Consider the following 25,656-nt stretch of genomic DNA (forward strand, 5'->3'; position numbering starts at 1 on the left):
TGAGTGCAGGATGTACGTTTATTTCATATTCATTCTTATAGAACAAAGACCTTATATTCTTAATCCTGCACAAACAGCTCATTAAAAAAACAAAAACTGTTACTTAGAAAAATATACACTGATGTTAGAACTGACAATTTGAGATTCAGTGTTTAATTCAAAAAATACAATTTGTCTATTTGGGTCAGAAAAGGTGGCTTCGATTGAGGCAAGTTTCTTGAAGAGAACTGAGACAGCAAGCATCCAGAAGAAGGCACTTTACATTTTCTGAACTCCACATAAAGCTTATTGAGCCTACATTCAGCAAAAAAAAAAAATCAGATTTTCACGTGTGCACAAAAGATGAAGAGGAAGGCCAAGGGTAAGTCTGTCTTTGCCTCTTTCTGTGTCACCCCATTGTTGATGCCCTCCACTTTCTCTGGAAAAACAAATTTGAGCTAAATATAAGAGAGCCCAGCTACTGCTACAGTACTACAAACTTAAGGTTAGCTGACTTTGGAAAGGTCATCAGGTTAAAAGACAGCGGGGGGCTGAGACACTTATTTAAGACAAACCCTCAATTTCCCACTCCTGAGTTAAGCTGAATATCTGATCCAAACCCCCCCCCCCCAAAAAAAAACCCAAACAACAAAACAAAAAAACCAACACAAAACAAACTAAGGTTACTGCTTTTTAAACAAACAGTAAGAATGTTCAAGGCAAAGGTGTCATTAAAGAAGCCAGCCATTAGCAACATATGCAATGCTTCATCATATGTATCACCATCCTTGTCTTTTCAAAGCCTTTCCCTTACAAAATTAGCTATTATTTTTCCTCATATTTATCTTAATAGTCATTTCTCTATAACAGTCCAGACACAGTCTTAAAATCGTCGATGCAAAGTTTAGTTTCTTTCGATCTGTTCAAGATCCAGCTCTCCCCCAAGCTGAAAAATGTCCCTCTGTGTCCCACAGTCACCCTTCCAGAGGGTGCGTTTACCATCTTCGATGCCTACAGGAGACCCAGGCCGTGAGTCCACACTACAAGCGGAGTCGCTATCCTCGTAAGATGAATCTGCTTCCTCGTCATCTCCTATCACTTCCTGCCATGACTCTAGTCCCAGCTCAGACACGCCTGTGAAGTCTGAATCCGGTTGGTCGATTAAGTCCAAGGTGGGCGGGGACAAGACTGACTGGCAGTTGTCGCTAGATGAAAATCCAGGGCAGCTTAAGCTTTGTAAAGTCTGAAAAAACAAGAAAGAAAAAAAAAGAAAAGACCATGTTAGTCTGGACATTTTTGCACACGTTCACATCATGGCCTCTTTCTGATGAAGAGCTACAGAAGTCAAAGACTATGTCAGGGAGCTCAGAGTTTCCCAGAATGTCAGTTTGAGAATGGGTTTCAGTTGGGCATCTTAAAAGCCGGCTTTCCCTTTCACTGATGGCATGTGAACATGTAAACATGCAAAAACACCAGTACACGCACAAGGCATTGAAGAGTATACACAGAACGCTAACCCTCTGGTTTGTTTGAGCAAAACACTGAAATGAGCACCAAACCACTAAATGTATCTCGTGTCAAACTGTGCTCTAGGCTTATTTATCACTGGAAACCACTTTGAAACACATACCTAACCCAACCCTGTATGGTAAAAGACATTTCTTATGTCAGTCATTGTTGTTCACAGTTGTTATGATGTTTTGTAGCTCACACTAGGGAGTGCCAGGGACAATCTGGATGTGAACAATTGCCTGCGTTTTTGCTCTCAAAACTTGACCTTAAAGAGACTCAATTCACAAAGGCTCCTGGTTTGCTTTCATGCTCTCTTTCCACCCTGAATTCCTCTCTGCAACAAAGAAAGGCAGCCGTGCAGCACAGTGAAGGGGTTAATGATCTCTGGAGTGCCCTCAGCAGCAGATGTTGGAGGCATGGAGGTGAATAGAGATGAGGTTTTCTCTATAAAGCCCAGGCTTTCATGACAGACACCTCTAATGTTCCCTAGCATGTGTTGAGACATTGCCTTTCCTTTTACAATGAGCTTGGAGACACCCTTTCTCAAATCTCATTTTAGCAGGCTTGCCGTTTCCCCGTCCAAGAGAAAACTATAACATAGGGTGAGGCTGGCTAAGTTTAAGGTTAGCTCACTTTTCAGGATTAACTTTACATGCAAGTACCTCAAACACACCATGCTTCAACTGAAAGCGCTTGAGGTGATCATGTGAGGAGTGGGAAGCCTTTGCTGTAGTTACCCCACTGGAGTGGAAAAGGGGATTTCAGAGCTCTTGCTCTCTCCGTTCAACCCCTGGTATTACCCCACTACTAATTATCACAGCAGAGGAGGAGACGAAAGCAAGAGAGAAAGGAGGTGGAGAGGCTGTCTCTATACAATATGCTTTCTATAAAATCTACTGAGCCTGACTGGGATTTGGGTGGGTGTGGTGGTAGGCTGGGGGAGCAGGGTTAAATTTCTGCTGTGTACCCAGCTTTGCCAGATGAAAAACACCCATGTACACACACAAATCACTATTACCACACACATGGGCTCGCTACCCTGGACCTGTCATATCTCATATTACCCACTGCCATTACCAGGAATCTAACCATACACAGACGAAAACCACTTTAAAGTTATTATCCTCAAATGTCCTATTTAGAAACACACTTCATTTAAGGTTGGAGAACCACAATAAAATTTTTAAAAGAATATAAGAGCAGATTTCTACTTTTAGTCAAAAATGATTAATCAAGCACAAACAAAGCTACTGGAAAAAAGTGTAAAATAAAACTACAACAAAAACTGAAGCATGAGTTTGAAAGATTTTAAACTCTACACATCTCGTCCTAATCCACAGAAAATACTATGCAGCAGATTTTAAAGACTATGACTAATAAAGTGAACTTCTGGAGTCTTGGTGATGTGCTCCTTTCAGTTTTCAGTTCTTGCTGATTTGGCAAGTGCATTTAAATAGCATGGGTCTGGGACATCTGTTCTGTAAAATAAAATGCACATTGACCAGAAGCAGAAATACAAAAGAGGAATTATTGGGCCTGTTAATCTTATAGTCAAAAACTTTGGACTGACAGGGTAGGCAATATCATGTTATTTTAGTAAAGAAATTAATAAATAAGGACAAAGAAAACAACAGTGTCATCTAAACAGATAATTTAAAAGGATAATTAGTATTCCCATGATGATATAAATTTCTGTAATACTCAAAAGTAGAAATACCAGTCAATAATGCAGCTCAATCATTGACGTGTATTACTCTGTTTCACTCAAATGACTTCTCTATCACTGATAATTTGACCAAGAGCACCCTACATTCCAGCTCCAGCTACAACATGTGCAGTACTGTGCAAAAGTCTTGGGCCAGCCTTTTTAAAGTTTTTCTTTAGACACTGGCTGCATTTTCACTCATTTCTTGGTACTTCTTAAGCCACTTAACATTGACCTATAAATCACTCAAGCATAAAAAAAAGGCTCCTACTACATAGGATGAACCTATGTTATGCCTACATGTAATAGATAACTTAGGAAACAATCGATTTTACATTGTATTTTTAGACATTCCCCAGAGCCCAGAACAAAACAAAAGACAGTCAAAATCCAAAGAAGAGCTTTGAATGTCCTTCACGATGCCAGGAGACATTTTCCTGAAGTATACTTAAATACATTCCAAGAAAGCTTGCCTAAATGGTAAATGGCCTGTATTTATATAGCGCTTTACTAGTCCCTAAGGACCCCAAAGCGCTTTACATATCCAGTCATCCACATTCACACACACATTCACACACTGGTGATGGCAAGCTACATTGTAGCCACAGCCACCCTGGGGCGCACTGACAGAGGCGAGGCTGCCGGACACTGGCGCCACCAGGCCCTCTGAACACCACCAGTAGGCAACGGGTGAAGTGTCTTGCCCAAGGACACAACGACCGAGACTGTCCAAGCCGGGGCTCGAATCGGCAACCTTCCGATTACAAGGCGAACTCCCAACTCTTGAGCCACGATCGCCCCAAGTGAGTTCAAGCTTTTTTGAAGAATAAAGGTACACTTCTTTGTATGTTTTCACATGTTAAAAAAACCCCCAAGCAAACAAAAAAAGAATTTTTTTTTTTTTACATTTTCTTAAGAAAATATAGAGAAATGAAAGGTGGCTCAAGACTTTTGCACAGCACTGTATACATGCCTCTGCAAAACTCAGCATAGTCCCAAGCAGTACCATGTTTTAACCATACAACTTCATCAATGCTGCCATACACATTAAGGGAAATGAGAGCATGGTTTTCAGTTATATCTGACACATCAGGTCTACCACAGCCACGCATGCCTTCCAGCAAGTCATGTTTGAATGTTGAATAGAAAAAGTGAACAAGACATGAGATCCACTGGATTGGTTTATACCTTTTTTGTTTTTACGTTTAACCCTTGGTAAAACCTATAAGAACACATATTTTAGAGCTAAGTGGTGTTTTCATAGAGAGTGTAGATTATTTTATACCGTGATCTACACAACAATGGCTTGGACTGTAAGGATGTTATTTAGAGCATGGGTTCAAAAGGCAGCTGCTGTCGAAGAAGCACAAGCACATGCCAGGAGGTTAGGCAAATACCCTCCTGATGATTTGGGTAAACAACTAAAATCACCGAGCTAAATGCTATGCAAAGGCCCTGTTGTGAACCAAACTACAACCACAATCACACATATAGTACACTACTGGGAGGTGCAGGTACTTTACATTGCATTCACTGTGCAACTTCAGATTATTAGTATACGAGTCGATAGTGTTTCTTTGGTTTAGCTCTGTGCCGAAATTAGGTCACATAAACATTCAGAGACACACTGGTCTGAGGATGACATGCAATCAGACCTCCAGCGACAAACAACTGTGAAGCAAAAGAGAGGACAAGGAGGTGCAAGCAAAGACAGGAGACTATAACAGACATTCACGCACACAGTCTTTGTTTTGGTGTGTGTATTCATCTACTATTTTACTCCTCTGCAGACAGAATGCCTGGCTTATTCATGCAAATGCCCAGAGGTAAAATGATGATAAAAGACTAAAGTGTTGGGCTGTCAGATGTTGAAAAAGTGTAGGCGATAATAATGTGTGACTACAGACTAATGTTCGGCGATGCTCTACAATGCACATTTATGACAAGTCACAACATGTCATTATACCCGGTGAGAGCTGCACCTCAAGACGCCTACCTAGGTGTTCCCACAAGCATGCAGGGCTCAGTTATGATCATCATGTCTGCCATCCAAGGAATGAAGTGTGTGTGATGGAAGAAGGAGGGGAAGACCAGAGCAGCTTGAACTTGGGCCAGGAGAAAGAAAATATTAATAGGGAGGGATACAAGTTTGTGTACACACACACACACACACACACACACACACACACACACACACACACACACACACACACACACACACACACACACACACACACACACACGACAAAAATGGACAATAGCCCAGCTGAAGTTAACTGACCAGGCTGGACTTAAGCACACAGCTTCCTCAAATTCACTGTGCAAGAAGTGTCAACAATCATTCAGTGAAGGACATGGAGTTTGCTATGCCCAATAGCCAGTCCATTAAAAAACAACAAACAAAAAAACAATCCCCCAAAAAAGACAACAATGACAGGCCAAGGTGGAAGGGCAGGCAGAGATAACTTATCTACATGGCTGACTGGGAGGACATTCAAGGAATTTTGGGGGTGGCTGCATGTAAATCCCCACGGTAGTCAAGTTATAGCTTATTAGCATGACATGCATCCCCAGAATTCACACCCGCCTTCATTGACGTGGTCGAGGAATCTAAAGGCCAAATTACACCATGTTCCACTAACTCACACTGAGGGCTTGTTGACCACCATGATCCTTCACTCGGCGAGTCTCTGGCGCACGTTCCATAGAAAATTAATCAAACAACACCTGTCTGTATCCACTGCAGTTCAGACAAATGTCACAGTTTCCTGCCCCATCTACAACATGTTTGCTATTCTTTTAATCAATGTTAGACAGCATTACTCAAAACACACCTACAGTGAAAAAAAAAAAAAATCTACTGTTTACGTTTAGGTATGAAAAGTAATAATGTTGTCATTAGGCTCACCCAGTTCTTGAGAAAGAGTGGGAGGAATTGTGTGTGCGTAACCAGGGAAAAAAAACAAAAAACTGCCACTTCAATGACACAGAGGCCAGTTAAGAAGTCTTGTGATGCTCAAATATATAACATCAGAAGAAAGATCACATTAAATAACTGATTTCCAATCAGAGTTGGTGAAATCTATTATATTCCCAACCCTGGCAGTACTTTGCATGTTCTATCCTCTGTAGATCAGACACAGGTTGTAACCAGCCCTAGTTTTCCACATTAACACTTCCTTTTCCAGACAGTCTGCCAGCTGGGATCTTTTTCTTTCCCTAGGCTCTCACAAAGGTCAACCACTTTTGGTAACAACAATGTCAATCTCCAGCGGTATCTTCTTTGTGCTTTTGGTTTATTAAATTTAGATTGAGATATTACAACGCTGCTTGTTTAAGTTCCTGGCCACACTTGACCTGGTTTAGTTATTGACATCAAGTCTCAAGAACAGGAAAAGAAAATGAAGCAAGGGAGCACGTATTAATCATACCATCTTTGTTGTATGCAATGCTTTACTGGTAACTTTCCCGAGGTGTGCATGAGGATGAGAATTTAAACATGGTTACAGTAGATCTGAAATGACCCATCTAACCTGTACGACCGGACTCCTTTCATCAACATGCACTCATGCAACTCAACTCAAACCCCCGAAAAAAGTGAAAACATTTTTTGACCCGCTAACCTTTGAGAATAGATCATTTGCTGACAATAATCTGTAACTGGCAGAGTAATGGCAATGACTAATGGCAAGTCGAGTTTAGGGCTGTGCGATATGACCAAAATCTCATATCCCAATATAAGACATCTATCGCCCGATAACGATATAAAATCACAAAAATTTAACATTTTCTTTAAATTCTGTGAATCTCTGGAAGCTCGACTTGCGTGAAGTGATTCCAGCTGGGCGTCGTGTACCTGGAGTCGAGTTTTTAACTGATGCGTGAAAATATATATTTTTAGACATAAGTTGTAACGGCTGCAGTTTTCTTTATGAGTATTTATTACACAGCGTGCTGCAGGGAAAAGCCTGTTCTAACGTTTGAGTCCAATCTATTTTTTAGCACCTGACGGTTCTTTTTTTGCTTCTCACCCGTCAATACTCTGCATACTATTTCACGTGATTCCGTTTATTTTGAAAAGTCTCAACAGGATCTTGAGCTTTATTGTGAAAAATATGTTTATGCGGAAAATAAACAAGCAGACACGCTAACGACAACGCATAAAAACAGGCGCTTGTCCGTCCGTAGTGTGGTTATATTAAATATAAGAGAAAGAGAGAACTTTAGGAAATGAATATAGCCACTACAGTGACCATCAAAACGCTGAAAAAAATATTGCTGTAAACAGTTTATTTTGCGACACCACGAAACAAACTATAGCGTAAAATGAAACGATAGACGTTTTTATATCGTCATCCGATATATATCGTTATATCGAACAGCCCTAGTCGAGTTAATGTAAAACTGGCTCCATGTGTGTGTTTGTGGATTCATTCTTTATATGTTGCATGCCTAATTTTTCCCCTCTTAGAAGCTGGCAATACAAGGGGAAACATGTTTGCTAGGCTCCATTACCCATGCCTTGTTAATCCAACCCTGGCTAGGTCCTAAGTATGACTGGCTGGGAACTAATATTATTTCCAGAAAGGAAAAGGGGGGGTATATGGATGAACTGATGATAACTTTCTAGTAAGAGACAGGAAAATTACAATATTTTCCTGAAACAAGGTACTGTGAAGGATGATTTTTGAGTATCAAATGACTTAAGTGATCAGGAAAGGATGGGTAAATAGGACAATGTGTAAAATTCCCAGAGCATTCACATAAATAATGAGCTGAATGTGATACAAGAATCAGATCAAGATCTTTCAGGGCACTAGAAAAAAAGAAGAAACAAAGCTCTGCCAAATATCAAAAGAGTTCATGTCATTAAAATACTTCTCTGGATCTATTTTGGGTTTGGGTTTACTCTCTGGCTGTTGCACTGTTTCCTCTGACCTTACAAAAGAACAAAAACTCTTGACATTGGGAAATCCATCCAGAGCTCTGTGCATCCAAATATACGCATAATTCACTGCCGCTTTTTCTGACAGGTAGAAATATTGGGTAGGAGTTGCAGAGAGGAAGCAAATAAATGGTGAGAAGTCCAACCTTTGGATGGACTTGTTTACCCAACAGAGTTAATGAAATTATAAACCCGAGAGGGCCTTGCTAGAGAGTGGTTCAAGGCAGCGTGACTGAACATGAGGAATGCTTTCTTAGTAAGCACCGCTCCCTAAGCTAGAGGGAGGAAAGCCTGAGATCACTTAGCCTCGAAGCCTCGGACTGACGACGCAGAAAACTTAATACAGTTTAATTTAATCCACTCCCTGATCAAACTCTGAGAGAAAGAGACAGACTTAGTTTTGTTTGATTGAAGATGTCTTGAACTTCCCTTTAGTCTAAGAACAAAAAAAGCATTTGTCTGTGTTGTAAGTGCATCTGGTTCAGGATTAAAGTGAATGCAACAGAGCGCATTTTCCAGCATTAAAGCAAGATTAGAAATAAGCTGATACTCATTTGTGTGCAATCAGCAAACACATGTAATATTAAACTCTGAAATTAGTCAAATTCCAATTGAATGCATTCAAATCAATGAATATGTAAGTGCTTGTCTGTGCAGGTCAACATATGTTCAACATTTCCAGCTAACCTGAGTCATCTTTGTCAGGTCCAGGGAGGGCCGCTGCTCCTGAGCATCTTCTGGTCTCCTGCGCTTCATGCCGACCTTTTTCTCATTTAGCACACAGGGCTGAGACCTGCTCCGAGACAAACACCCCTTTCCCCTGGCTCTCTGGCTAGCTCGTCTCCCCAGCTCTGGGGTGGAGTCTGAAGAGCTGGTCTCCGATGCCTCTTCCCTCTGGTGTTCTGGCAGGCTGATCTGCTCATGGGAAAGTGAGAGAGGCCTGAGGAAGACGTGATTTTGGGAGTGGTGATGATGTGTGGCAAGAGAGGTAGGGGAGACTGGAGAGGCAGTGAATTGAGGGTGGAGAGGCAGCGGCTGGTTGAAGAATGGCAGGTCCTGGATTCCATCAAAAGTGATGCTGGAGTGTGAGGGCAAACTAAAGCTGGAGCTACGCTGCATGGTGGGAAAATGGCTTCCCCCACCTCTGACACTCCCTCCACTGTGGCACCTTCGTTTCTCAACCGTTGTCCATACTCGGGACCCTTGGGGCCTCCAAGATGAGCGGAAGCCAGTGAATTCTTCAGAGAGTGACAGAGAGCGACACTGACGTTTGCTCGGGGGTGCCGTAGGAGTTTGGCTGGTAGCCGTAGTGGTGTAGTGTGCAGTGGCGGATACGGCGTGAGTGCTGTTGCAGAGACTCAGATCTCTTATCAGGCTGGTGATTGCTGTGGTGCTGCCTGGTTCCTTGGCACAGTGGCTGTTGTGATCAGGCGTCACATCCCATAGAGGAGTACCAGACTGGCATGGAGCTCTCTGCTGGATGGCACAGCTTCGCCCCATATCCAACCATCTATCTGCCTCTGTAATAGGGAAAACATAAAAGCCTCACACTAATTGACCTCAACAGCAGCCCTTCTGACACATCTTTATCTGTGCGGCAAGCAATATTAAGCAAAAACTGCATTTGTTAACTAGAGCATGATGAATTCTAGCAGCAATATCTGGAAGGATAATTTAGTACTTAACAACAAAGACACAAAGAAACACACAAGCAGAAATAAGCTTAAGGCAAAGAGGATTGGTTGGTGTAAGAACAAACTGTTTGGAAGAATAAAGGGAGATTATTGTCTGCTTACTGCAATGGTGAGCTATTAGACTAAGAAGAAAGAAACAGCTAAGTAGAAACAACAACAACAAAAAAAAGAAATCATGAGCTTTGGAGAATTACAAAAAAGGGGTGGGAGGTTGTTTGTCTTAACATGATTGAGAAGGTTATGCCTAGAGGAAATAAAACTACCAGTTGAACAGTTCAAACCAGTGCTGCTCCTCAGTAACTGTAATGAAAGCTGGACTGAAAATTCCCAATAATGTTGAAAGAAAAAAAAAATAGTCAAAAAAGTCATTTTCTGGAAAAAAATAAAATAAAATCTGTGCATTCAAAGATGGAAATGTTTTAAAAGTCTTAAAAAGTTGGCTGCCCACCCCCCAAAAAGTCACAATGCTCAGTATAACACACTACATGCCGAGTAGGTCTCAACAAGATCACTGTCTGTCTGCTTGTTTTTCACATAAACAGCTGCAGGACATGCAGTGAAACCTCAGCTGTGAGTTCTTACTGGCACATTACTGTTTCCGAGCATGAGAAACACATTTCTGCCTCCATTACTTTTAGAGTTAAATATGCAAATAAATAAATAATACTGTGGTTTAAAACACCAACACACACACACAAACAAAACAAAAAACACACAAAAAAACCCAGATTACAATAAATTCTCTTCCTCAGCTTGAACCAGCTCACTCCACTGACTGCTATGTTGGCCATTTTTTTAAGTTTCCAGCAGTAACATTCCTGACTATTTAAAACTTGGACATGCAAGAACGTTGATTCCAAAAACATGAACTGCACATTATGACAAGAATCAGCCAGTGAAACAGTTGGGCAGTCACTCCCATTAGTCAAGTGGTTAGTAGGATATGCGTCAAAGCAGTATGAATTTCCAGCTGTCTCACCATCGGGACAAAAGAGTTTTGTGGAGGATAATACACCTACAGTAAAGTGTGGCTAAGTTCGACTCTATTGAAGCTTTTGTCAAAAAGAGCCCCTTGCTGATCCAAAAACCATCCTTTTGGATGCTTGCCTCCAATTCTGGCACGCTCTCTCCCAGACTACTGGACGGAAATCATTGTTTTGGCTGGACAAACAATGTACGGGGGCTACAGTGACGACCTGACAGGAATGTTAGGAAAACAACTGGACAAAAGGAGAAAGGGATGAACTTCAAAAGGCCACCATTTGAAAGCAAAAGACAAAGTGGTTGAACTAACAAAACACGCTAGCCAATTTTAATGTCAGGATTAACAGTGGAAAAATCTTTACCCAAAAGAAAGAGGGGGGGAAAAAAAGGAAGAAAGAAAAGAGGGCAGTGGGAGATAGCTGGCCTTGTATTGACAGTAGTATTTCTTTTAACACAGAGGATAATTACACAAACACAGCTAAAGGGAAATTGTTGACATAGGCAGCAGAATATTCAATTACAGTTCACTCCCATGAGAGTGCTGTGCAACGTTGTGTGGAGGCAGGTGCACTCTGATCATGAGTGGGGGATGAGTGACAGATGGAAAAGGGAGAAGTGAGTGATCGAGTGTGGCAGGAGATAAACAACAAGACAACTGCAATCGCTGATTTTTATACTTCAACTTATTGGGGAATTAAAGGCGACAATTACTTGTGTTATATCAGTTGTGAAATGTCTTTTAACAAATAATCAGCCACTGCTTTTTTCCAGATGTTAAATGCAGAGCACAGAGGGATGGCGTTTAATAAATGGAAGCAGGAGCAAAGGGGGAAAGACAAACAGAAAGACATAACGAGTGATAATGAAGATAACTCACCTACGGTTCCACGGGAGAGGAGGGTGGTCCCTCTGCTCATGGTGGGGACCTCACACTGTTGAGGGCACAGGCGAACATAAAGCAAAAGTCAAGAACAAAAGCCAAGGAACAAAAGTTCAGCCCTCAAATCAAATGAGAAGACTGATTTGTCTTCATTTTGAGGTCAGGATTATTTACACGCTGCTGCCAAACGACCAGTGTGAAATAGCCAAAGATCTGCGTCAACCAAAGCCAATGCAAATGGTTACTTACTTTAAGCTTACTGTTTACTTTTTATGGTCTGCGAGTTTACCGTTTTGGTTCACAGCAACAACTAGCTCATACTCAGCAACTAGCGGGTGACTAAAGAATTAGATACATTTCTGAAGAGGAGGCGGAGAATAAGCAGTGCACAAAAGAGTGAACATTAGACTCCATGAATAAAGACTCCAAATGAATGCTAATTTGCTCCATTCTTGCTGAATATGTAGGGTGTTTCCCAACAAGCTTACTAAACAAAAAACTGCACTAATTTACGCTTCATAATAATTTACGCTTGTATATAAATTTTAATACATTTTTGTAAGACTTGCGCATTTAAATAGTTTCTAATGTTAAAGCTAGTTAAGTCTCAAGTCCTTTGACATCATAGTAAATTACAGTTACACCTACCCAAGCTAGCTAGCTAGCACAAGCAGCTTAACACACCATCGCTGCTATTGTTGCTACTTAAAACTCAAGGATTCAAGAGTGTAGTCCATTATCCAGTGGGTGAATTACACTCTTTTGGACTGGTTTTACACTTTCACTTTTGTCAGAGCTGGAAACTACTTCCTAAAGATTATCCTTTAACTCACTGCAAGGTGCATGAAATACCTTCAAGGACAGCTGGACAATGATTTTACAATACAAAAGAACGTTTAGCTAAATTTTGTAACGCACCTGTTTTATTTCTTGGGTTTAAGGTACAAAGGCTATTAGGGGAGTATAAAACAGTTTTGCCTACACCCACTTATCTTTTAATCAGACACCCATCCATCCCATAGTTAATTTCTTACAAGAGGGTGTTGGCTATCTGCACACAGAACAAAAAAGAAAATGCCACATTTCACTGCAGTGACTCGCCTTGAGGTTATTATAACAAAACAAAAAAAAAGTTTTCTAAGATACCAAGCCTAGAACTCAAAATAAAGGCTATTGTGCCATAGGAGACGATCAAATGACAGAATTGGTACACTAAACCCCCAGGCCTTTAACGTGAGCAGCTGATGAGTGCAAAGGTAGCAGTGAAAAACCTCTGTCCATAAGCCTTTTTGATTTTTTTTTTTTTTAATTATGCATGCGATTACATTTACAGCATATTATATAAGACTTACGTCAGTCTCTGAGGTTTAACAAAAGAAAAACATTTAAGACTTGTTGGGCCCAAGAAAATAATTCCTGGACGTTTCAGAACAAATCATATTGATGTTAAACGTGTCAAGAAATGTTTGTGATCCTTCACCATCCAAGCGCTTGAAGGAGTGTTGAGATTTTGTAGATTAAAAACTGCATATAAGCAGCATGATAAAAGCGGGAAAGTGAAAACTACTCTCCCGTGCTTGTCTGAATGGAGTAGTGAGATAAAAATAAAATGTAAATAACCCCTATTTTACTTTGAGAAGTGAAACCTAGGTGCTGGTTAAAAAAAAACAAAAAGTGAAATAATTCTCAGGGGTGACACACCAAAAATAACATTTTGACTGAAATTTTAAAAAAGCTCTTTTTTGTTCCATACGTTGCTTTTTTTAAAGTTTTAGTCACACAGATCATTCACTAAAGAATAACGTTTATTCTCCTGACTGGCTCGCTGGAGGCCACTGACCTTTGTTGAGTGTAATCAGTCGCAAAGAGTATGCTGTACCAAAAACTTGCTTGCTTGAATATTGCCACAGTCACCTGTAGTTCTGATGTAAAGTGCAAACACTCTACATTTTCACTGCTGCTTGGTGGTGAGTTAAAAAGTGCTGCAGCCTGTAAAATAAAAGTTGAGCCTTACCGCTCAAACTAACAAATTTCAAAAGGCACAGCTTTTATACTGAAAGCAAATATCACCATTTTGCATCACACTTTTCACCATTTCACTACCGCTCAGAGTAGTTGGTGAGTGCTACGGGGGGGGGGGGGGGGGGGGGGGCGGCTGCAACAATCTGGGAGGAGGTTTTCAGTCCAGCATTCTTCTTCGCAACCAATTTCACCAACTGACAGCAAGCAACCTCCTGCAACCACTTGCCAACTGGCTGGAGAATACACATTTTTCCCAAGCAACCAGTGATTAGCAGGGGATTGTTAACCGGTCTCAGGAAGTGAAACTCTTGACATTTAGAATGTCTTTTGCAAGACTGTCTTGGCACAGGCAACATTAAACAACCATTTTTTTCCACTAGTAGGAAAAAGCTCCTGAAGAAACCCTCTTGTTGTGAGCCAATAGCTATAACCACTGATCCACCATGCATTGACATTTTGGAATAATTTTGAACCAGTTCCCTTTATTTTATTAGGGAACTGGTTCCTTCTTGTTCTAGGCTAACACATCCTAGAACTGTTTGTCTTCAAGGGACAATTATAAAGCTCACACTGAACGTCTCATCTGAGTAAGAGAACCTCAAAAGTGAAAATGTATCTATCATATTAATGACAGTTAAAGACATCTAAAATCCTTTAGTGAACAACTTATCGTGGTCTAACATGCTTGTGGGTACACTACCTACAAGCTTGCCTTGTGTTAAAGTCAAAACGTAAAGTTTCTCTCACCAGCCGTCGCTCGATGCTCTTGGACGTTACATCATTGGCAGCCTTCTTCTTTTCCAGTGTTTGTGAGAAAACAATCACCATGGTAGCAAGTAGCTCTGCTCCAGTCTGTTCAGGTGCAGAAAAAGGCCACAGGCAGCCATCTTATACGAGAGCAGAGGGCAGACAGTGCATTTGGGCAAAAAGCAGAGGAAGATTTCCCATTTGAAGAGCAGTACTTGTGAAGGTGGTGGAGGTAGGTCTCTCAAATGTCAGCCAATCTCTGTATTCATGGAAAAAAAGGGAAATAAAAACATTACTAATTTAATTAAAGTGCAAAGGATGTTTCTGGCTACAAGACATGGGCAAGAAGCAGGGCCTAAATAAAGCTCAGGTTTAAGCATAGCCATAACAATCAATAGTGTGCCAAATCTGGCTTCTTAACCCCAATTGTGGCTGCTTTAACTTGTTCTGTGCCATTCTCATTAAGATTTTTCACAAAAACAAAAAGCATGGCATGTGCATTTTTGTCTTAAAACGTGTCTTGAGAGAAAAGTTTCTCACAAATACAAACAGGTTGCCTTTTTAATCAATCTGTGAGGTGATAACCGTCATTCACAGATAAATCACTTCAATATCTACATTCCTCACTGCTTTAACTAACATACCCATAACAGTGATTGAAAGGGGCACGGTTGAATGCGATACATGTTTGCTATATGCACACCTTAAGTTTTTCCATTCAGCATTTAAAATCCGAAAACGTACAGCAACTTCAGTCATCGATATAGATCCACACACTACATACACACACCTATCAACCTACTAGCTTTAAAAGAAAATGTGCTGATATATGTTAAACTGCTTCCTCATCCCTGTGGATAACAGAACATTTGGCCTGTCAGCAATATTACCCTGAACACAGGGGAATCTAAACATGTTGTAACAGAAGGCTAGCTTTAGCTAATTCAGGAAAAGACATTACTCACGTCACATGACTACAGATGTGGCTAGAAACCACGAACAGAAAAGAAGCATATATGGAGCTGCGGTTAACTCAAAGACTGCCTGCACCCACACATAGCAAAGCCCAGACAGAAGCTGCTTCGGTAAACACAACCGTTAAAAGCTTTATATGTATGGCAGATGGTCTATATCTTTTTTTTTTTTGGGACAAACATGCCTTGTCACATCTGCTCAACTCAGCCTTTCTGATGTTTTTCAATGCATGTGAATGACTATGGCGGAGGATGGGCAAGTTCAGTTATGCTTTCTTTAATAAAAGTAGCTGCAGTGACTTTGGACTCCGTCATTTACCAACCACCAAACACACTGACAGTATCCAATTAGAGAGTACCAGCATAGTTCAGATCCCCAATCAACTGCTGGCTAATGACAGCTTTTGACTCCGGAGCAACACATGAGGCTAATGGATCTTCCAGGCCTACTATGCTATCCTGCCCATGAAACATGTGGTTTTGTGTTAAGTAAGGGTTGTTGCACTTACACAAGATGCTTTAGGGAGAAGTGTGCACCACTGAAAAAAAACTGACTTCTGTAGAGGAAAAAAAACAAAACAAAAACAACAACAACATGGATCGATAAAAAGTGTTTTGTTTTTTTAAACCAGTCTAGTCATGTCTTCTGACTTAACAATGTCATCTCTGTCCCTTTTCTTGTTTCCAGCCCCATGACTACATAAAGACTAAGTAAATAAATGTTTCATGTAGGCCTGCCTGAAACCAAAAGCCGGCATATGACTCCCATTATCTGCATTCATTTCAGAGAGTCGGTGGAGCACAACCGGGCCTCCACAGGCAAGAGAAGGTGGTACTGTTAGTGGGAGTAAAAAGTAAAGAGTATGTTCTTCATAATCAGTTTTGCAGATTACTCTACTGATTAGAAGTGACTCTGAGTAATGGGTGGGGCAATGTATTGCAGTGTGTGTGTGTGTATGTGTGTGTTAATCAGAATAAGGGTCGAGGAGCGTGACGGCTGTGTGTAAAGGTTGTTATATTGTTGTTGTTGTTGTTGTTTGACTGATGCAGGTAGGAAGCGTGACTTGTCCGATCAAGGCTGAAACAGCATCTCCACACTGAGAACAAGAGCTAGCTGTGCATGTGTTTCTGTACATGCATGTCTGCTTATGCTAACCTGCACTTGTGTGTGTAGTGACTGGCAAGCAGGGTCATGGGAGAGGGCAGACCGAGTGTGAATTCAAGCCTGGAGCCATGCTTATTTAATGAACCGACTTCTCATGATGGGGAAACCAGAGCTTAATGGGCTGTGTAGAGCACTTGTGCAGAGCCATTTTCAGATCCGATCAGACTTTTGCTCTTCAAAACAAGAGTCCTTGCTGGCTACATCACACTGTTTGAAAAGCCTTTTTGTTTGACTAGATGTCAGTCCTAACAAAAACCCAGGAAATTATCAGTTCATCTGAGGTTTGATGAGTCCCTGTTACACACCACTGAGAGAAGAATTAAATATCATTTTTACAACTTTGGTCTTCAAAGATTATAAAAACAATCATTACTGTGTTTTTATATATCCAGCACAACATCAACCTTTTTCCTGTCTTGCCTCCCTGAAAACAAAAGCATTGTTCACCAAGCACTGGTGAAATGACAGGTAAGGTTGGATCATCTGAAAAATACCATCTTAAGAGAAGTTGGTTTTATCCTACGGATAATATGTCGTTGTGAAAGCAATCTTAAAGGGCCGCAGACGGACCTGTTTCACTCATGTGCTTGCCTCATGGTGCAAAGATAAAATCTGTGGGGCCATAAATGAACACCTCAAAAGCCTGCCTAGTTGTGACAATACTGCAGGGTAGTGGAACCTGTACTGTGGGCTGAGTGATTTGTGATAGTGAGGGTTGTACCCCACCCCTGAGGAAGGAAATGCACTGTTGAGGAAATCTACTGCTCAGTAAATTTGTGTTTCCACAGTAACTGAACAATTGTTAAATAGCTGTGATTATGATTTATGATCAAACAGCCTGACATTACACTATCAATTTTACTAAGCTTTAAGTTAAATATGTTTCATAAAGCCAGACAAAATCTCACAAACTCAGCTGCATGTCCCACACAGAAAAATGTCGTTTTTGTTATCATAAGTCAGGCTGATCATCAAACAAAGCAAGTGACTTAAATGACGATTTGTCTCATCCTTTACAGTTAAGATACCAGGGAAGACATTGTGGATACTAAATGAGGCGTAAAACTGAAACTGGAAGAGCTACTTCTCCCTTCATTAGAGTCTCATATTATGATGAATGTGATGGGACAGGTGCTTTTTTTTAACTTAATACTTTTAGTATACTAATTACTTTTTTTTTTTTATAGCTCAACAGTACAAAACAGTGAACACTACACAAAGCACCGACTGATTTAGTCAAAGACTTCCACTTGCTATAGATCAGGGGTGGGCAACTCCAGGCCTCGAGGGCCAGTGTCCTGCAAGCTTTAGATGTGTCCTTGATCCAACACAGCTGATTCAAATGGCTAAATTACCTCTTCAACATGTCTTATAATTCTCCAGAGGCCTGGTAATGAACTAATCATCTGATTCAGGTTTGTTGACCCAGGGTGATATCTAAAACCTGCAGGACACCGGCCCTCGAGGCCTGGAGTTGCCCACCCCTGCTATAGATCAACTTGCGATACTGCTTTGCCTGTCAAGGATAAAATGACTGAGGTTCATCAATTGTTTTGTCAGATCCCATCTCAGCCCTATTTGATTCAAATAAAGGAAATCTTTCCCAATAAATCTCAAATATATATGATATTTGCTGAGTTGTAACTTATCGAACTAACAAAACTTTGACCATAAGTGGGTTCAAATCCACTGGTACTTCAAGAACTGATTTGTGTATGCTGGGATGCAGAAAGCAGCTCTTGGCTCACAATAGTTAGTGACTCAGGAGGGCACAAGAAAGAGCAGCTAAGATAATGTGGCTCTTTGCCCAGGCTGTGATTTGTACAGGCAGATAAATAGAACCCTATTTGCACCCCCCCTAAAGTTCTGTAACGGGGTGTTTGGTGTCCATCACTAATTGGCTCTGGTTGCTGCATACTTGTGTGGAGTGCGTCTGGTGTCAGGACTTTGATCAGTTGCTGTACTTGGAGGAAACCAGTTCAATTGGCACTAATGAAATGTTGAAGCCCAAATATTCAAAATATGGCATGGCTGGAAAGCCTCGGCAGATCATATTCTTGTTTTGATAAGATTAAATTAAATTACTGTCACAGTTTTCCTTAATCAAAGTGGCACTAAATGTCAGAAAAGGCTAGACGCTGACACCTGTTTTAAATAGTTCAGATGTCCATGAGAAACTAAATGAAAGCCTTAAAAAGAATAAAGGAGGCTTTCTTTTGTGAAAGCCTAAGATGTCCATTGTTAATTCAGGGTGAACACACAGCGACCCCTCTCTTGGATAATGTGGTCGAGGTTGTAAAAATGGTCTGGGAGGTCAAGACATACCATTGAATCTTTTGGCTATCACCCTAGTACCGTCTACTCCTTCAAAGGTACATAAACACTGAAAAGCTTATTCAGTGAAACTTTATGTATTTTAAGTAGTCAAGTTTTTTGGAGATTACCCTGAATGCTTCTCTCATGACAGTGACCATTAATCTCTGCATGAATACAGCCTTGAAGCTCCAATTTAAGTTGCTGTTACTCTTAACAACAGATCTACAATAGAAATAAGAGCAGTAAACATGAACCCCAAAGCTTTCTTTAGAATTAACTTGCAAGTCCAGTTAATACTGGTCTTCTTATCTCAACTATGTTGGCATGAAGACACTAACATAATTCACATAAGCAAGCACACTTCCCTTTGCACTGCAGGAGTTCTACTTCCCTTGTGGTCACATGACATGCCACTGCTGAATTGGGTGTGGAACATACTGACTTCATTACTAAATACATGAAAGGAGAAAGCCCCAAGTGATATCCACAGAGCATTGTGGCAACGAGTTAACTTCACATACACATATTCTACCATCATTTCACATTAACATTTATTTAATCATAGATTTACAGCCTGAGAGCGGATAGGTTATCTACTATATGTTAGGTAAAATTGTCAAAGTTTTTGTTTTGGGTTTTTTTCCCACAAAAATGAATCTCTGATACTTCCTGGGGTAGTTTCACTCTGACTTTAGACACAAAACAGTTGCTAGGTAGTACACTGTTTCTAGGATTTAATAGGTAGCCATAGCAGCCAAGCACACAACAGAAGACAACAATGACAACTGGTGATGTGAAAAAGGCAGATGTCACCCATCTAGTGAATAATAATGTCTGGACAGCTCATCAGTCTTTATCAGTAAATCTGTTTGTCATAGGAAACTGGACTATTGAGCAAGGCCAGTTTACTAAGGTGAAGCACTGTGACATGTAAGGGTACATTACATACACCAGAGGCTCCAGTTCTGCTAGCAATCCCAAGCAATTGCTTAGCTCAATAGGAGGGGCCATTCCTATGCTGTATAAACAAGTGATGTTATACTTACTGTCAGTACCAATGACCTAATAAGTACCCTATATAGTAGATTTTTAAAGATCAATATAATAACTCTAGTTTGAATGAGAAAAAAAACAACAAATTACTAAATTACTAGACACATACACCCCCCCTTCCAATCCAAACTCCACATTGTCTAATGAAAAGAATACAAATCCAAAAATTCAACACGCTTGAAAATGAACAGTCTTTGACTAGTGCTATTACACGAGATTTTTAACAGTAGTCAAAGCATAAGTCATCAATGACTCAAAGTCAATCTGAAAAACTGTCAGAGAGATGTGGCTACTGTATCATAGTTTAGCAATGCTAACCAAATTCTAACAACCATGCTTATTAGAAAAAGAGAGATCGCATGCTTCTGGCAGAGCAGCAGTCATCTTCAGTCTAACACATAATATTATCATGTATACTGTAATCACTAAAATGATAGAGCTCATAATTTACAAATACATTTTCTTAAAACCAGTTGATTTCTATATAGTGTCGTCAGCATGTAAGTAGTCCATGAAAGTGTTGTATAGAGCCAGTGGCCCATGGTGCTGCAGCCGATATGAGGTTAAAAGCGCTTCTGTTGTTATGTGAAGCACAATGGTGTCAAATCAAACAAATGAAGATGATTTCGTGACAGCAGTGACTGGAGAAGCAGGAGGAATTGCTTCCTCACTGACATTAAATACGGCACTAGTGGTAAGTTAGAAAAGCTTTGTGGTGAAGTGTGCAGTCCAAATGAGCACAAAAGGCATTTGTGTAAATGCCAAACTGTGTACATCAAGGTTGAAAAATAAACTTTTATAATATTCATATGTAATGGTATGTTAATTAGCCATAAGCTTTCGCATACTCATGCTTATTAACATAAAGATATACAGTAGGTCTGCTGTTATATGCAAGAGGAGTCTAAGCAGAAGGGCTCTACAAAACAACAATTACACTGACTTTGTGTATGAAGCCGCCATGCAAAACAGTGCTGCACATACCATCATGAGAGATGGAGGCCGTTTAGCCACGCGGCCCTGTTGAAGCCAAGTTCCACCGATAGTTTCTAAAATATGTTGGCAGCACTGAGTAATTAATCAATTACTTTCTGCTGCTCTATTACATACATTTTTTGGAGATGTGGGTGAGTTTTTAGTGAGTATCGGTGGGAGAATTTCAGAACAAAAACTATGAGCAGCATTCCATCAGCCCATTCATTCATTCATGAGGGGGCTCAGCTCACCATATGGACCCTCTGACTGCTCAGCATAATGTGTACCAGGAATGTAAAACAGATATTTGAAAATCCCACTGAAGACGTGTCATTTTAAGTTTTTTTCATTGAAATAACCACATACAGTAAATGTTGGACTCATGAGTCCTATGTTAAGCAGCACTGAATAGGAAGAAGACATATTATCGATTTAAAACACATCTGTTAGTTTCAACAGTGATGACTGGGAATAATTTAAACAAGCCATTTCACATTCAAATTGTGAGCTGCGCTGTTTGAACTCATCTTTGTTGAAAAACGAAAGCAAATCAAATTGGTGCTGGAATAAAGTAAACTGCTACTGTGTAAAGGTCAAGATAATGTCCATAGACAAAGCTTTTACATTTCCTAGTTGGACCAGGAGCTTTCTTTGCATAGTAATACACAGTAGAATTCCAATCAGTCTCTGACTTAAGACTCTCAATGTAATACTTCAGTTACATCTCCATTTACAACATCTTAATAATACCGTTTGTTATTTGGCAGTTAATAAGCTCATCTGATTCAAGTAATCTAATATGTTACACAGCAAGCTACTTGTTGAGCTTCTGTGTAATGACATGCAGGTGCATGTAAAACAAGTATGTAAAACAGAGTCCAACCCAAATACTGAGAACCAACATGCTGTACAACTCCGGGGGGGGGGGGCGAGAGTATGACTTTAGATTACCAATCAATAATAATGTTAGTGCAAGGCTAGTCATGAGAAGCCAGTGTGACCAGACAACCCTGCTTGTGAAAGGATGTAACACATTAAGTGTCACATTAGTATATATCAAAAAAATGATTGTCATTATTGATTAGAGTCCTAATACTTGAAAGAGGAAGTTAGATGCTTAGATTTTGTCACAACTGTGGAAAACAGGTTCTAAAAATACATCAGATAAGGCTGTCTGTACACTAACAGAAGCTTTCAGTTCTCTCTGTCTGTTTTTTTATTAAATAAATAAAGAACTCATTTGGGAGATTCCTTCATCAGGCTGGATCTACGGTAAAGAACGGCACGAATGAGACTGGAGTTATGCTTTGGCTCATATTGTAAGGAAAAGCCAATCCAAAGCAGTCGAGGAAAATAAACAGAAGAATGCCAACCGCTGCCATTCATAAGTGTGGTGTTATGATGACACAAGGCAACACAAGAGAAAATATTGGCTCACCTGGGATTTGGGGTTTTCCAGAAGAATACAGGTTATGCACATGCACACAACATATGCAAACGACTAAAATAAATAAAGACATACTTATTTGAGAGTCAAACACGGTGTGGGCATCCTTTCTTTCCCTTTTTTAAATAATTCCTCACTATCGCCACATAAAGACTAGAGCAGAGTGTTCATTGGAGCATTTCTATTGCATCCCAGAATGCTTTTCATCTTTAAGTAGAGTCTGGTGCCTGTCTTGGGGGGTTGGGGGAGTGCTTCTCTGGTGTATGTGAGAATGCCTCTTTTCTTTTCTTTTCAGCTGCTGGTCTGTGGCTCTGTGGGCGATTTGACGCCAGACTTACAAATCCATCATGTTAATGAGGAAGGAATAAACAAAACAAGGAATATTGACAATGAAACAAATACATTGACAGAGTCAAATAACCGAGGTATTTGTTTTTAACTTCTTTAAGACTAAATGGGGAGGTGGGGTGAGTTTAAATGTGTCTGAAGCCACAGCAATTATGACTGCAGGTCACAGAGAAGAAAGGGAAGCTTCTGAAATGAATAAAGAGTACTATGGTGGCAGAGACAGCCATGGCTAACAATCCTTTTCTGGTAGGTTTGCATAATGCCTTGGGTCAGGGAACAAGGGAGGGAAAGAGAGCAACAGTGGAGCAGTAGTGGAACAGAAAGACAAATAACAGTCAAAAACAGGAGAAATAGCATGATTAATAAATGCAAAAAAGGCAAAAAGCAAAGGACAGAGAGGGGTGAAAGTGGCAGCATGTGCGTCAGCGTGTGGACTGAGTGAGAGTTGTTCACACAGACGGAGAATGGGCCAGTGGCTTGCTCAGCACACAGGCACACAGCTGCCCACTGACAGAATAGAGTTCTAATAGGGCCTTTTTTCTGCAACACAAAGACCTTGCAAATGTGTGCGTCTTAAGCACACACTGGAGTGCAGAGCAATCCCCTTTAAAAACCCACCGCCCTTAATTGCCTCCATATATTATGTTTCTAGTATGTCCAAAACAAGCCTACAGATGAACAATACCAGAGCTGTTGTTGAGCGCAATTGCAGTACACTAAGTACAAAAAGCGATCGCCAGGAACTGTGATGAAAATGTGTAAACTGCTTCCTTCGCAACGCGAGGAGTGTTTTCACTTTTTTGGAAAAAGTCCTATGGATTGACTTGTTTCAATATGCCTGCTTAGCCAGTAGCAACATTTCCAAACGTGTTAGAAGTTAAATAAAACAGCCAAAGTAACATATAGAAGACAACAGATTGCTTTTGTTTTCTGGACCTTTGCGGACCTCTGGCACCAGGACAGATCACTTCCACCCTGCTCCTAGTCAGACATAATGATTCGCAAGAGCAAACAGCACATTTGCAGATTCACAAACTTGTTCACACCAAGCTGAAAGATTCCAGCAATTGTTTATTTTGGAAATCAAGGCATTTTGTAGTGATCAAAATCTTCCCCAACCTGGAAAAGTAGATAAGAAGTACTCAGAACAGGTTACATCGAAGTCAAACCCGCATTTGTGAAACACCTCTATCAGCATGCCAATAGTCACTAGAGTTGACAGGTGATTAAATCTGCCCAAGCACTCTGCTTCACTTCCAATCTGAACATCAGCTAACCTTTGCAATTGCGAAGACATTTCATTTTCTGCAAATATGCGTCCATTAACGTTTAGTTTACCAACCAACCTAGCCAGTCAAGGATGACCTCTTGCTTCTGTGTCCCTGTGAAAATTCCCAGATATTTCCAATTAATGTACCCTCATACCAAACCAGTTCTTCAGGGTATTGTGTTGATGGTGTCCACAAAGCTCAGCCAGCTGTGGTTAGAATCGGAAAGGGCAAAACATAAGCACCAAAACATAAGCGCCAACACTTCCTAACCCACAAAGGAAACAAAGATGACAAATAAGCAGTTTAGTGCTCTGCTGCCACTGTGCCCTATATTCAGAGTCCTCGTTTACAGTTTGAGCCTAAAACAAAACAGAGGCCTCATAGCTATGCCAGCGGATAACAAACCTAAATTATAATTGTTCTTATCAGCATCTTATCAGTTCTTATCATGTAGGTTTCAGTTTCATATATGCATAACATCATAGTCTTAGTTTATAATGCATTCATCTCTGTCACGTAGTCATAAGAACAGTGTACATTTTGGTTGAACTTCAAGGATTCAGCCTTATATATTAGCTGATAAAACAGAATTGAAATTGAGGAAGAATAAAGTGGCCAATAGTTTCGGGCTCCTCAACCTAAAAAAAGTACCTACTCTGATGCTCAGGGAAAAAAAAAAAGCACAAGATTTAGTAATTTCAGATTCCTCTCTGAAAAGAGAACAAAAACCTAAATGTGCAGTGGAGATTGGTGCGACTTGTGCAGCCAAGCCTTATGACTCAAAGCACTAAAGCTTCTCTTAACATCATCTCATGGGTTGTGGTGAGGAACTGTGTGTCAATGCTGCAAAGCAACCACACTGCCTCTCCACCTACAGGTACTGTGTAGTTTACAGCAGTCTCAGATTCACTGCATTGCCTGACAGATGAAGGGGGAGTTTGCAGCCTCAAAGAGCTTGCTGCCTGCGTGAAGCCCCTAAATCTCAAAACGGGTTATTATGCGGGGACATTTATAGCAGCACCAGGTCGGTCATGTAGATTATTTTATATACATATATTTATTTAGAAGCTCCATATGAACTGAGTGCAGAACAATTAAGTTGCAGTCACCCAAAAAGAGTTTAACACGCCACATTGTTATTTTTTATTTTTATATGAACAAAAAAGGTTTATACTCTTTTAAGAAATTCATCCCACAAAAAGCCATTTATGTTTTCTTAAAGTACGTGTCCTTAAAGTAACCTAACAAGTTATATGGGGAAACCCAGCAAGAACAGAGTAAACTTCAGAGCAGTGAAAGAAACAAAGAAAAAGACGTTCAATGCATACAATTTAACTAGCGTGCTACTACCTGGCTAGCAGAGGCTCTTTCGAGGTTAGGTCATCTTCAACAAACGGAAAGCGAAAAAGAAAAAGTTTATCGCAGTTGCAGCCGCCAGTTCAGCGTCCTCAGCGTAGGACCAAGCAAGACTGCAAGCAGCTGAGAGCTGAGCTTCTCCCTTCAGCATTGATTGTAACAATATCCGCGTACACATGCAGTTCAAGTCAGCGGGGGGAGAGACGAGCAACAAGGTAACCGGTTACCAAACTAATGCGGACACGGGGACACCGGGTTGTTGTGCAGTGTTCTCGTAAAGTTA

General features: G+C 40.5%; 1 protein-coding gene across 2 annotated transcripts; it reads right to left on the reverse strand.

Annotated features, from left to right (window-relative positions):
- On the reverse strand, nucleotides 1-25,527 carry LOC101474576 (protein FAM53B). 2 transcript variants are annotated; one of them, XM_004551509.3, is made up of 5 exons: nucleotides 25,368-25,527; nucleotides 14,469-14,727; nucleotides 11,697-11,751; nucleotides 8,829-9,661; nucleotides 1-1,222 (listed from the first exon to the last, which is right to left on the reverse strand). In XM_004551509.3, exons 2-5 carry the CDS (start codon nucleotides 14,547-14,549, stop codon nucleotides 884-886), a joined length of 1,308 nt encoding a protein of 435 aa, XP_004551566.1. In that variant the 5' UTR covers nucleotides 14,550-14,727; nucleotides 25,368-25,527; the 3' UTR covers nucleotides 1-883. The 2 variants fall into 2 exon arrangements, with proteins under 2 accessions (XP_004551566.1, XP_076747721.1); XM_076891606.1 differs by lacking the exon at nucleotides 25,368-25,527 and adding an exon at nucleotides 24,093-24,213.
- Nucleotides 25,528-25,656: the final 129 nt, after the last annotated feature.

The sequence above is a fragment of the Maylandia zebra genome, linkage group LG13, assembly GCF_041146795.1.
Source record: "Maylandia zebra isolate NMK-2024a linkage group LG13, Mzebra_GT3a, whole genome shotgun sequence".
Lineage (NCBI taxonomy): Eukaryota > Metazoa > Chordata > Actinopteri > Cichliformes > Cichlidae > Maylandia > Maylandia zebra.

Bases quoted from the DNA above. Each gene is read 5' to 3' on its own strand.
- LOC101474576 (XM_004551509.3), bottom strand. From the start codon at position 14,549: ATGGTGATTGTTTTCTCACAAACACTGGAAAAGAAGAAGGCTGCCAAT. The intron at 9,662-11,696 runs GTGAGTTATCTT...TCCCTATTACAG, and splicing joins CCTCTCCCGTGGAACCGTAG to AGGCAGATAGATGGTTGGAT. The intron at 1,223-8,828 runs GTTAGCTGGAAA...TTGTTTTTTCAG, and splicing joins ACCTGACAAAGATGACTCAG to ACTTTACAAAGCTTAAGCTG.